Source organism: Musa acuminata, chromosome BXJ3-3, assembly GCF_036884655.1.
Source record: "Musa acuminata AAA Group cultivar baxijiao chromosome BXJ3-3, Cavendish_Baxijiao_AAA, whole genome shotgun sequence".
Classification (NCBI taxonomy): domain Eukaryota; kingdom Viridiplantae; phylum Streptophyta; class Magnoliopsida; order Zingiberales; family Musaceae; genus Musa; species Musa acuminata.
The window spans coordinates 9895001-9907414 of record NC_088351.1 but is presented as its reverse complement, the minus strand read 5'-3'; the positions used below and the strand labels follow the sequence as shown (position 1 = coordinate 9907414).

Below are 12414 nucleotides of genomic sequence, written 5' to 3'. Positions count from 1 at the left end.
TTGATTTTGTAGTTTTTCACGGACTAACCATCACACAATGACCGGATATTATTCTTTGGGAAACTAGTTTTGTTTGTTATTCTTCTCCTACACATGTGCCCAAGGTTTCCCAACAGTGGTATCAGAGCTAGGTTTGATGTTTTATCGTCAAAATATTAGTGCAAGACATAGGATGAAGGGCAACAATTGTTGCTACCCTACAAGTTGGCTAAAGGCTGCTTGCAGCCTTGGCAAGAGCAAGGGATGGTGCTCTTGGACTGGCTGTGAGCCACCATGCGGTCAAGGAGCCTTGGCCACATGGGGAACCCTAGTAGCTAGGGTTTTCTAGCCAATTGTGGTGACTGTACGACCAGAGATTTCTGGCCGTAAGGGGTAAGTTGGTGGCTAGGATTCTTTTTCGCCCATGGATAGCCTTGCAGCCAAGGAATCTTGGCTGCAAGGGAGACCTTGGTGGCTAGGGTTTCCTAGCCACGTAAGGCAGCCCTACGATTAAGGATTTCTAGTCGGACGGTGGATGTGAACTGAATTAGTGCTTGACTTGAAAGCGTGTTTGTAAGCATAGTGAAAGTAATAAGTAAGAAATCAGTTTGCAATATAAATAAAAAGTATAAAAGACGGGGACCTGTAACTAGTAGTGCCTTAGAGGGCAATGCTTAGGGACTATCGGGGATATACCTCCGGTCTGACTTTCTTGCTTCTTTAGGTTAGGCAGGGTGTATTCCCTTCATCGTCCATCCGAAAGAGAAGGGTGGTGAGGTCGGCCATTAATGTGGAGGTATATTCTTTTTCCCAACTGCAGGATCGATGAGGAGTGAGTCTTGCGAGCCTATTTCAGGAAGTCAGGGTAAGCGACGTGACATTCCACTAGCGAGTGTAAGGAGTAAGTGGTTCCCGAGCTTTTGCTTAGGTATTACTTATGTGATGGAGAAAACTAGTGACGTAACAAGATTGTATCGTTTTAAGAAGAACCTACTCATCTAATCCTTAAAATCTATTAATTTTGTTTTGCACTCTTGACGAGAGACTCAAATGAAAATATTATAAATCTGCTATTATAATATATAAAAAATTTCATGATCTATGTTAATCTTATGGGGTATAAAATTTTATTCTATTGAACGATAAGCCACGATATCAAGATAATGTCATCCGTGTTCTTATTAGATACAGGTAAGAAATCATAATTAAATATTAGAGATTAAAACTAAGTATATCTCATTTTAGAATCTCAGGATTTTGTGATGATATGATAAGATTTTCACCATCTGAATATTATTGGTCAGAGTTGTTAACCACACACTGAGTAGAAAATTCTTTTTGGTTTTTTAAATTTAATGGTAACATAGTACTTACGTGATACAAAAGGAAGCAGAAATAAATTAGAACCATGCATTGAAAATTAAGCCTTAGTAATATTTATGTTTATTTTGTTTTCCATTTACATCCTAAATTGAGTTGAACGATAAAAAAAAATACATGTTAATTCTGAAATTTAAACAAATGTAGTTCAAACACGTGACAAAAGTTTTGTTTATACACATTGAAGTACTAAATTATTATTCAACTTTATCATGTGATGTCTAAAATCAAAAAAGAAAAATAAACGATATCTTTCATAGGTCTACCCATATGATGAGGATCCATGACAAACTGTTATAGATTGTTCTTTCCCTTTTGTTGCTCATGTAGACGAGAGATTAAAAGGAGATTATTAAAGATGGTTAGATGATACCTCTATATAAAATATTTTATAAAATATTCAACCCATTTTATGATAAGCTCGTATTCAAGAGGAGTACAATGGGATTTATTTTTTTTACTGACATCCATATTTACACACATCAAGTTATTAAATTGGATGTCAAAGAGATCGGATCGAGAAATCTCTTTGACTCGATTTTCGTATAACTAGCATCTCGGAAGTATGACATTTAAACTTAGAGGTACCGTGAATTATCCTACCATTATGAACCATATCGAACTAACCCAAACATCAACGAATATTATACTCCATACATATATACCGTTGAACAAAAGATGAAGAGAATATTAATCGTTTAAATTTTGTTGTCTAACTTGTGAGCTTAAATTCAACAAATAAAAATATTTAAGTTTTATTATATTTTCGTTAAATAGTTTTACTCTTGTTTCCATGGATTTGTCGCTTTAATTTTCGTGTTATTGGCGACCAATCAGAGCAAAGGGACGAGAGAAGCGTAGTGCCAAATGTCTCAACAAATCGCGTCGCGCCACATCATCAGAATTACCACGTGTTCGTGTATAATTTGCCGAAACGCATTCTTCGACGTGGCCCAAGCATCGCTGGATCCACTACAAATGCGTTTGGAACTGATCGCCAGCGGGAGACCTACTCGACGACCGGCGACCTCACGGCTGCGAGCAAAAGAGACTGCGATCGCCAGAGAGAGAGAGAGAGAGGAGAGAGAGAGAGGGAGACGATGCCATCACCTCCTACTCCTGTAAGGCTGTAACCGCTCTGGAGGGCCGCCAAGAGCGAGCAGCCGTGGCTCCGTCGGGGCATCAGGGCCTCTCCCGCCGCAGGATCCCGTCCTCCGCCTCCTCTGCCGCGCCGCCACCGCCGCCTGCTTCCTTCGATCCCGAAGACCTCCCCTTCTGGCAGCAGAATTGGTTCCTGTTCCTCCTCCTCCTCATGGCCTTTTCTTTCTTCGCCGTCGCCGTCTTGCTCTACCTCGGCCTCGAAGTCCCCGAGGGCTCCCCCGCCCCAGCTACCGCCGCCCAAGAAGGCGTCCAGGTCGGTGGATTTTATCCGAAACCCTAGATCGCTTCATTGATCATGCATATATCCTTTTCCTCATACTTCGTTTTTTTTTTTGTTTCGGTAGATCACATATGGCAGTGTGATTAAGCTGATGCACGATAGGACGAAGTTTCGACTGCATTCACACGATGTGCCGTATGGCTCCGGGAGTGGACAGCAATCCGTCACTGGATTCCCCAATGTGGATGATTCGAATAGCTATTGGGTACGTGTTATATTTGTTAATTGAATCTTAGTTTATTTTCTTTCTTATATTGTCAATTTTTTAATGTCATCTTCGTGGAACGTGAGATTGAATGTCACTTTAGTAGACAGGATTTATTATTTTCTGTTATGATTAAGCATGTGTATCATGACATACAAATTAGAACGTGAGATTTGCAACACTTCGGGAAATGGCTTAAGTATGGAATTTGATTTTTTTGTTGGGACTTATGACTTTTATTGTTGTTGTTGATAAAACATGACTTTTTGCAAATAGAAACTAGTGAAATGTGTAGATTGTTAACTTTGTATCTAAACTTAGATATGCATTCGATAGGGTTATCAGATTTTTATAGACATATATACTATCCTATGTTACTTTGTTGATTTCTCCCCCTTCTTTTGTGCTTCCTTTTCATCAAGGAAGGGGGTCATTTCACATGGAGAATAAATTCGAGGTCTCGCATAAATTTAGTGGAAGCAGTCACCTAATAATCTCGTTATCTTGAAATTCTCTTTTTCACCATTCCCCATCAACGTTTCTGAAGAGGGCTAGCACAGCTGGGTGGCTCATGATTTAATCTCTCTTCTTTCTTGTTGTCATTTACTATTTGTTTATTGTTTCTTTTTTGCATTCGTGATTTTTTTATCATTGTTCAGCTCTGTTGGATTTTACTTTACGTACAAGTACTACAATACATTCTAGTTGTTTATCGAAAATGTATCATTTTTTTCTTGATAGTATTTTTGTGTAGGGATTTTGAGCGATGAACAATGAATATATCATTCATTCTTTAGTCACCTTTAATTTGGTGCATTTGTTTGAGATGGATGATCAATTTTATTAGCAAAGATAGTTGACCAAATGATTTCCTTGTTATAAGTTGGAAGCTGGATGTGCTGCAAACAGCAGATGAAGATGTATTAAGACTTGCATAATAGAAAGTAGGATATAAATGAGTGCCCCTTAGATCGGTTTTTGATTTACTGTTAGATAAATTATCGAGCAGAGAAAGGTGCATCTGACCAGCTCCTAGTAATATCTTGTTAATGATGTTTTGTTATCATGAGATGTTCACAAACTTTAGATGTTATCTGACTGCTCATTTCGTGTAATTTAATATGCCCTGTTGTAATGTTTGTTACTATGTTTAACGATGCAGGTTGTGAAGCCTCCACCTGATTCATCTGCAAAACAAGGTGATGTTATTCCAAATGGAACTATCATAAGGTTACAACATATGAGAACACGAAAATGGCTACACAGCCACTTACATGCTTCGCCGATAACCGGTAATCTGGAGGTTAGTATCATTTATGATGTTCCAGTATGGATTTTAGCTTTCAACTCACTGTTGGCATTGTATAAGTTTAGGATCATCTAGATCCTTGCCTCTGGGCCTGTTTTGCATATACTGATGCAGACTTCCTGTTGTTTGGATCTTCTATTTGCCCCATGTGCACACAATTTTTATGTAAAAAGTCTTTTTTTAACCTGCATCTTTTTGGCAAATGCAGCAGAATTTGTTGATGAAAAAAGTTATTTTTTGGATGCATCTGGATATCTTGTATCATGTATGATATAGGCTCTAATTGCAAGTAACCAAGTACTGGATATGCAGATGCTGCAAATGCAGAAAACCAAATAACCGTTGATGAATTTATAGATGTTGCCTAACTAAATGCATGAATCATCTTTTGTTGCATAATCCATAGGTGTAGATTCTAAACAACCTGTGTCATTGCAACTTTTAGAGTATTTTAGCTCGATAAAGATGGTGCAGTATAGTTTTGTAGGTTCCTGTGTCGACATGTTTATCATGACATTAAGGTAAATGATTGCTGTAAGTAAGAAATATAAATAAAAAATCTTTGCATCTTATACTACACCATGAGATGGTGCCAACTAAGAATGAATAAAATCTGAGGTAATTCTGACATGTCGAAAAAAGGCTTTTTTTGTGCTATGACAAGGAAGAATAATCCATTTCAAGCTTGTGTCATAGAAGCCATGGAAGACTAATACTATCAATTTTTGGTATGCCTTTTCTATTAATTATTTTGTTCTTATGATCTTTTTTTCCCTACGCATTTGAAAAAAAAAGTGAATTGAACTTTACAGACAAATGTTCTTAGTAAAAGAATCCTATGTACAGGCTGCACATCTTTTTCTTATGGAACTTGAGGTTTTACCAGTCCCATGATTTTGCCTTGTGCTTTCTCTATATATCAAGAGACACTTTAGACATGTCTATCCATTATCTGATTTGCATCTTATTCTACAGAGTTACTGTGTCCTGTATTTGGAGGAGTCAAAGATTATTATCTTACAGTAAGGGGAGGTGTCAATGCAAGTGAAAAGAATAGAAAGTAGAAAAAACAGCGACCATACCATCTACTGTTAGGCTGATTCTTACAAGATCATAGCTAATAATTTGTGATTATCTTCTGATTCGTGGATAATGGTTGACTTTGTTTGCAGTGGTTCCAACACGCAGTTGCATATTTTCTTCCAGGTGCAGCTTCTTTTTCGTACTCAAGGCATGGTGCTATTAGCTGCACTAAACTTTGTTTGGCTATATCTTAAAATTGGGGGAAAAGAATTTCCATTTGCTAGAAGATAGGTTTGAAAGAAGCTGATATCAACAGATTTAGGTTACCCTATGGTTTAGGGCAGTGAAAATTGAAAAAAAAACAAATGGCAGATAACCCCTCAGCCAAGTCTTCTACACCGAGCCTTTTGCACATTATGAAAAGTTAAAAGTAACTCACTGCAACATGGTGTTTTTGCTTTCTTCATTATTTTGTCATTATCATTTGTCTTGATTCACTGGTCGATGCCTTGATCTTTTGTTTTAACCCAACCTTTTCTAGATAACTAATATCTTTGGCTAACTACAGGTGAGCTGCTACGGAGGAGACATGAACTCTGATACTGGAGACTTTTGGCGGTTAGAACTGCTTCAAAGCTAATACTTCTTCTCATATGCAAGTGATAAGGCTACTTATGTTTACCGTTACCTTCACTTTTCAGGCTGGAGATCGAGGGAAGTGGGAAGACTTGGAAGCAAGACCAAAGGGTAAGACTGCGGCATGTCGATACTGGTGGTTATCTTCACAGTCATGACAAGAAATATTCCCGTATAGCTGGAGGCCAGCAAGAGGTAGAATACTACCACACAGATCTTGTGTTTATTAAATTTGAAGAGCACCTTACTTAAAAGATACACCCTAGACGAGCAAGTGTCGGAGGGTTCACCAAACTGTTCTATCATCTTTAAGAATGCTAGCAGTTTTCTGAATCTGCCACGAATACCTAATTATCGATCGGTTGCGGATGAGTTGCTATAACTTTTGCATACTTTTGCAGGTCTGTGGAGTTCGCGAGAAGCGTCCTGACAATGTCTGGTTAGCAACGGAGGGAGTCTATCTTCCAATTAATACAAGTGATGTTTGAATTATCAAGCTGCTTTAATCAGCCAGTATTCCTCTTGTCGCCAACTACTTGTGCCACGAAGTTTTGGTTCAACGACTGGGTGGTGAGTGACTTTCCAATGCACTAACCTGAACGCAGTACTTGTTTTCATGAGCTCGTACCCCCACCATGGGTATTCCATAATTGTTTTTTGACATTACATATGGCATCAGCATGTAACATAAGCATTAGCTGAAACAATTCACCAAAAATATCGGTTGTTATCAGGTTATTAATTAGAAACTGGTTTGCTATCAAGTCATTATTTATAACCCAATGAATTATCCCGTGTATATTGTTTAAGCGTGCGAACAATTCATATGTAGCTTGGAATCTTTGATCTTGGATTGTAAATTAAAACAATAAAACGAATCCTAGGTTTTATCAAACGTCACAACCCGCGTACGAAGCCTGTGTTATATTCTCTATACATAAGTTGTGTATGTGGTATAATATAATATACCCTTCAAACACAGAGCGACAAGTAAATGTAAATATGGGTAGTATATATGTCATTGTCGTCATTATTTATTTAAAAAGTTATAAGAAGCATATCTAATCATGTTTAATATTAGTTTATTCAAATTAAATAATTTTATAAAAGTATGGACATATAAAATATTTTGCTGCTTTTAGGAGCAAAATGTGTTTAAAGAACTGTCTGCGTGTAGAGAAATTAGAGCCGCCATGTTTATCGGCGCGAGGCTTTGGGAGGGCGCAAAGGACTCCGATCGTGACTTGGACGTGAACATTTTAAGATCAGGACTTGATCCGTCCATCACCAGCGGATCGAGCATGATGAGCTTAAACTTATTTTTCGATACCAATGGGTCATCAAACCATTGGATCGCGGACTAATCAATGGTCAAAAGATAAAAAAAAACCCGAACTGCAGGAAAAGAAAAAAAAAATCAATAGCACATCAGAAAAAGATAAAAATTAAAATAATTTAAAATAATTTTATAAGATGCAAATGTGTCTCAGACTTCTTAGGTTACGTTTGAAAACATATTTATATTTTTAATGGATAGTTGAAAATGAAAAAAACATATTTATATTTTTATTGGATAGTTGAAAAAAGAAACTTCGGTGAATATATAATTTAATACTTGATAAATAATAGATGAATATTATATCTTATGTGTATTGATAAAGCTATTATCTTTTCTACAAAGGATAAGTAAGGAAGACAGGATTCTAGCCCAATATCCTTCTAATAATTTTTAATATTTTTATTTAAAATTATATATATATATATATAATTTAAATTAATAAGTAAAAAAATAAATAAATGAATGTACATAATCTTATAATTTTTTTTGCATAAACCAAATATAGAATAAATAAAAAAATATAATTATATAAATAAATATAAAATAATATTTTAAAATAAAATGAAATAAAATTTCACCTTATAAAAAATATCACTAAATCATTTTGACAATCTTGTAATATTAAATAATATCATGAGATATTTTAAAAATTATATTAATATTTCATAAATATTGAAATGTTAATACTACCTGAAGGTGGTATTAGTATTTGAACATTTTTAATGTAGCATCTAAGCCAAATGCGATTCTAAAAAAATTATCTAGCACCAATTCACATTTGAAATGTATATTTACAACAAAAATTATGCAAATGATTTCAAATGTATTCCCAAACACACACTTACTCCCACAAAAACAATACTTTTACATAAAATTATATATATGTATATATATACACATATGTATGTATATATGCATATATATATGAATATATGTATATGTATACTTATATATATATATATATATATGTATATATGTATATGTGTATGTATATGTATGTATGTGTGTGTATAACACTATATACATATTTCTTTTATAGTGTATGTATATGTATATGTGTATGTATACACCATCAGTATGTATATGTATGTCTATATATATATATATATATATATATAGTGCTTTTGAAATTTACTGAATGGTTGTTCAAAACTGGTTTACAAACAAAAGAAAAGGTCAAAGGATCCAACATCATTTTTCTGGTATGTATTCTCTTCTACAACTGCTTTTTTTTCCATCGGAAAAATGCATAGTCATCTGAATATAACATAAGACATACCACCATAAAATCAAATTCAAAGCCTGTAGGGTGCAAAGATCTAAGTCAAAAAAAAAAAAAAAAGAATAGAAAAGAAACAATCCCAATGTCCACTGAACTGACTCCTACTCTGTATTATTGTTAATACTTGATGGTTCAAGTAATACAAAGACATGAGCTGTAAGTGTGAAAAGTTCTTCACACATCAACCATAACAGTACTAGCATCTTGAGTTTAGAGAATCTGCATCTACTTAATAAAGCTGCAAGATAGATCACTCAGCTCTGAACAGGCAAAAATATCACATCTTAGTGCTGCCATATTCTGATGTAGCATCATTGCTATCATCCTGCAAAAAAAAGGGTGCAATCAGATGTACTTCTAAAATCCAAAATCAAGTTCGATGACTAAATCATCAAGATCATGAAACTGCACAAAGTTATCGCATTTTTGTATAAGCAGAACTGTGCTGCTCATGTCAAAAAATATGATACCAGTGGATATCTATGATGCATTGTTTCCTACTTTGTAACTAGGTTGTTTGCTCTGTTCCTGTTACTAATAGTGGACTTCAGGAATTGAGGAATCATCAACAGAAAACTTTGATTGATGGGCTCTTCTATGAGAAGCATAATATCGATATGACAGGATTCAACAAAAGAATATCTTTCAGCAAGTAGTGCATTATGAATAAGTTTCTCAGAGCAGCTTGTGATCATTCTCTTTCTTAAGAGTCAGATGTTTCTTACTGATGCATATGCTAATCAGACATGGTACTGTCTGCATTCGGCATTTTAGAACTTCCATAACTCCCATCTTTATCAAAGAAAATGACCCTATTCGGCTTGTACAATGCCTTGGCAATGTCTCTTACCAAAAGATTTCAAGCCATATTAAAATGTTCCGAAACAAACTTAGTATCTATATCATTCCTAAAATGCTTTAGCTGCTTATTAGATGTTCACTTGAACTAACATATATAAGGAACTACAAAAGAAAGGCAACCACACATCACGAGATATATCGACATTCGAGAAAAGAAAAAGATGGTGTATAACACTATAAACATATTTATAACTAGTTCACTTTATCATCAGTTGCTAAGTTGTATTTAGAGTATCTGAAAGAATGAATAATTGAGCAAGCAGAAAGGTTATAGAGAAGAAACATGGAAAGAAAGCATACAGGCTTGGTCATGACATCTGCAATATTGCCATAGCTACAACCAGGAGAAGTGACACGACTGCACGATTTGTTGTTCTCTGACCCATAGTCATCCTTATAATTCAGCTGAATCTCCACAGTTGACTTATCGAGCATGCACTTATATTGGAGGGATGGAACACCATAAGCTTGGCCCGTCTCAACGGCACCCATCATTTTGTTATGGATGCTGCTCTCTGATGTCTGATGCTGCAATATTTTTTCATTTACCCCAAGATGTGGCAATGAAGGGCACAAGGAAGAACCCAATGTGGCATTAGGATCAAATGTATGATGCCATTCCTGTCTATAATTGCCCAGACTTTTGATGTTTGGGTTGTCATCACTACCAGCCGGCATAATCATCATGTTCCCACCAAACAAATTAACTTGGTGTTGTGTAGCAGTCAATGGTGTCACTGCCACATTGCTGAAATATTTACCATGATTTTTATTGCCCGCTAGTGGAGTTTGCAGTGAATTATCTCCTCCACTTTGACAAAGAGATAAGCTTTCATGAATAAATGGGGCACATCCAGGCAATGCATTGGCAGAATGCTCGGTTGATAAAACAGCATCTTGCCATGTTACATTAGGTATACCAATATGAGGAAGCTGAGACAAATCTTGAAGGTCATCAAAAGGGTCTGCACTCGATAAAGGCATCGTAACCGAAGAATAATCGCCTAATCCTCCATGTTCCAGGTGCTGCTTATTTGCTTGCAGTAACGGGAAGTTGCTAGCCACATTAGCAATAGAGCTGCCACAAAGACTGGAAGTCAGTCCACTGCTAGATAATCCAGCAATGGAGCTGCTATTTGCTTCCTGGACTACCTTTTGCTGGTGCAATTGTCCTGACTGAAATGATGTTGGCACCCCATGAAGCAGATTTGCTTGAGAATTTCTTGTTAATCTGATGTCCTGATGCTTTCCCAAGTCATTAAGTGGATTGCTTGTGCCATGATACATGTGACCATCTTCAACAGCCTGGTAAGGCACACGTCCTGCAGGTACAGATGGACCATTAACTCTATCCAGCATTCCATTTGGTTGGAGAGATGTAAGTGATGGCAGCTGTCGAGATCGTCCCAGTGCATGATAATTCCTGAAAACATCCAGTGATTCCATATTCACACAGGATAAGTTTCTGAATCTTAAAGCAGAAGCCACACTAGCATGCTGGCCCGTCACAGCACTGAGCCTCTTCAGATACAGCCTATACTTCTGCAATCATGAAAGGAAAGTGGCTAACCAATCATCAGATGGAAAATAAAACTTGATGATTAGTATAAAAAATAAGGAAGTATGTTATCAGTAATAACTGTCTCCATAAATAAATTTGACAATCTAAATGATCTTGTTATGTCCTTACAAAACTATTCTAGCATCCGAGCGACAAGTCTAATTGATCAGGTGGATCAACTCACTGAAACCAATTGCAGGGATTCTCCAGGGTTTAAGTGGCATGCAAAAGTTCTTCTTTTTGCCAAATAGAAAATTATCTGATACAATTTTTGGGATTATGGCTTACTATAGAATCAGAGCGGCAGATCATAAATTTATCTTCAATGATAAGTTACAGGATCATGTGCTAAAAGAAACTTAGAAGTGAAACAACATGCCTGTAGATGGCTTGCAACATTTTCTCTTGTCAAATTCTCAACATTCATAAGATCAAGTATTTTCTTGGGTACAGCTTCTGCAGCAGACAGAACAAGAAAAGGATTAGAATCACAAATAGTCCAATGAAGCAACAAAAAAGATAAGTGAGGTCGTATAGTGGAAGACTAATAATCAGAAACACTTACTGTCAATGCCCAATTGATTAACAGCGGCAACAAATTTTCGGTGCAGCTCAATGGACCAAACAACTCGAGGTTTTTTCTGAGAGGATGAAGTTTCATTTTCTTGCATGTTTTCTTCGCTATCATTTTCTTCATTCTGATCCTTGTGCCTCTTCTTGGGTCTTTCATTGTGATCCTTGACCCACTGACTACTTTCGGAATCTGTAACCTGATCTTTCTGGCTATCCTCCTCATTGTTGACATTATTGTTTTGAACACCAGCAGACTTCCTCCTCCTAATTACATGTTGCCATATGTTCCTTAGTTCTTGCATCCGCACTGGTTTCAGCAAATAGTCACAAGCACCATGAGTTATCCCCTTCATCACAGCTTGTCTCTCACCATTTGCGGACAACACTGCAATGCCAATTTGCTCTTCTTAGAAACTATATCATCCAATTAGTTTTCAATTGTTGTTCCTATATTCAGTAACTGATGTTTCTATGTTCCAACAATCCAAGTTGTTCTATCTATCTTGGAAGAAAGTTGGATTCTTGTCGGACAAAATGTTCCAACTCTTCCAAATTAACATTTTGATGCACTCTACGGACCGAAAAGGAGGTATTACAACAGAAAGCAGTTCTCGAAATAATCACATCCACGAGATGCAACACAAGATTCAAATTCAATACTTACTAATGACGGGAAGGTCCATTTCGAGGCCCACGAGCTCCAAAAGCTTGAATCCGTCCATGTCCGGCATGTGAACATCGCTGATAACCAGGTCGTATTTGTCTCTGTTCTCCCTTAGCAACTTCAGTGCCGTGGTCGCTCGAGTCGTCGTCGTGACTGCAGAA

General features: G+C 36.5%; 2 protein-coding genes across 2 annotated transcripts in view; one reads left to right on the top strand and one right to left on the bottom strand.

Moving 5' to 3' along the window:
* Positions 1-2349: 2349 nt before the first annotated feature.
* On the top strand, positions 2350-6737 carry LOC103978170 (stromal cell-derived factor 2-like protein). Its single transcript, XM_009393877.3, has 6 exons — positions 2350-2773; positions 2865-3005; positions 4168-4308; positions 5906-5955; positions 6039-6168; positions 6375-6737. Exons 1-6 carry the CDS (start codon positions 2672-2674, stop codon positions 6459-6461), a joined length of 651 nt encoding a protein of 216 aa, XP_009392152.1. The 5' UTR covers positions 2350-2671; the 3' UTR covers positions 6462-6737.
* Positions 6738-8871: 2134 nt separating this feature from the next.
* LOC135633916 (two-component response regulator ORR24-like) overlaps positions 8872-12414 on the bottom strand; it is a 3947-nt gene continuing 404 nt past the window's right edge. The window contains exons 2-6 of the mRNA XM_065143921.1: positions 12254-12406; positions 11582-11974; positions 11396-11472; positions 9756-10997; positions 8872-8919 (exon numbers count right to left, since the gene is read on the bottom strand). Of these exons, the coding sequence (XP_064999993.1) occupies positions 8872-8919; positions 9756-10997; positions 11396-11472; positions 11582-11974; positions 12254-12406 (1913 nt within the window). The remainder of the gene's footprint in view (positions 8920-9755; positions 10998-11395; positions 11473-11581; positions 11975-12253; positions 12407-12414) is intronic.

Coding starts and splice junctions, on each gene's coding strand:
- LOC103978170 (XM_009393877.3), top strand. CDS start 2,672: ATGGCCTTTTCTTTCTTCGCCGTCGCCGTCTTGCTCTACCTCGGCCTC. Junction 3,006..4,167: donor ATGATTCGAATAGCTATTGG/GTACGTGTTATA, acceptor TTAACGATGCAG/GTTGTGAAGCCTCCACCTGA. Junction 4,309..5,905: donor CGATAACCGGTAATCTGGAG/GTTAGTATCATT, acceptor GGCTAACTACAG/GTGAGCTGCTACGGAGGAGA.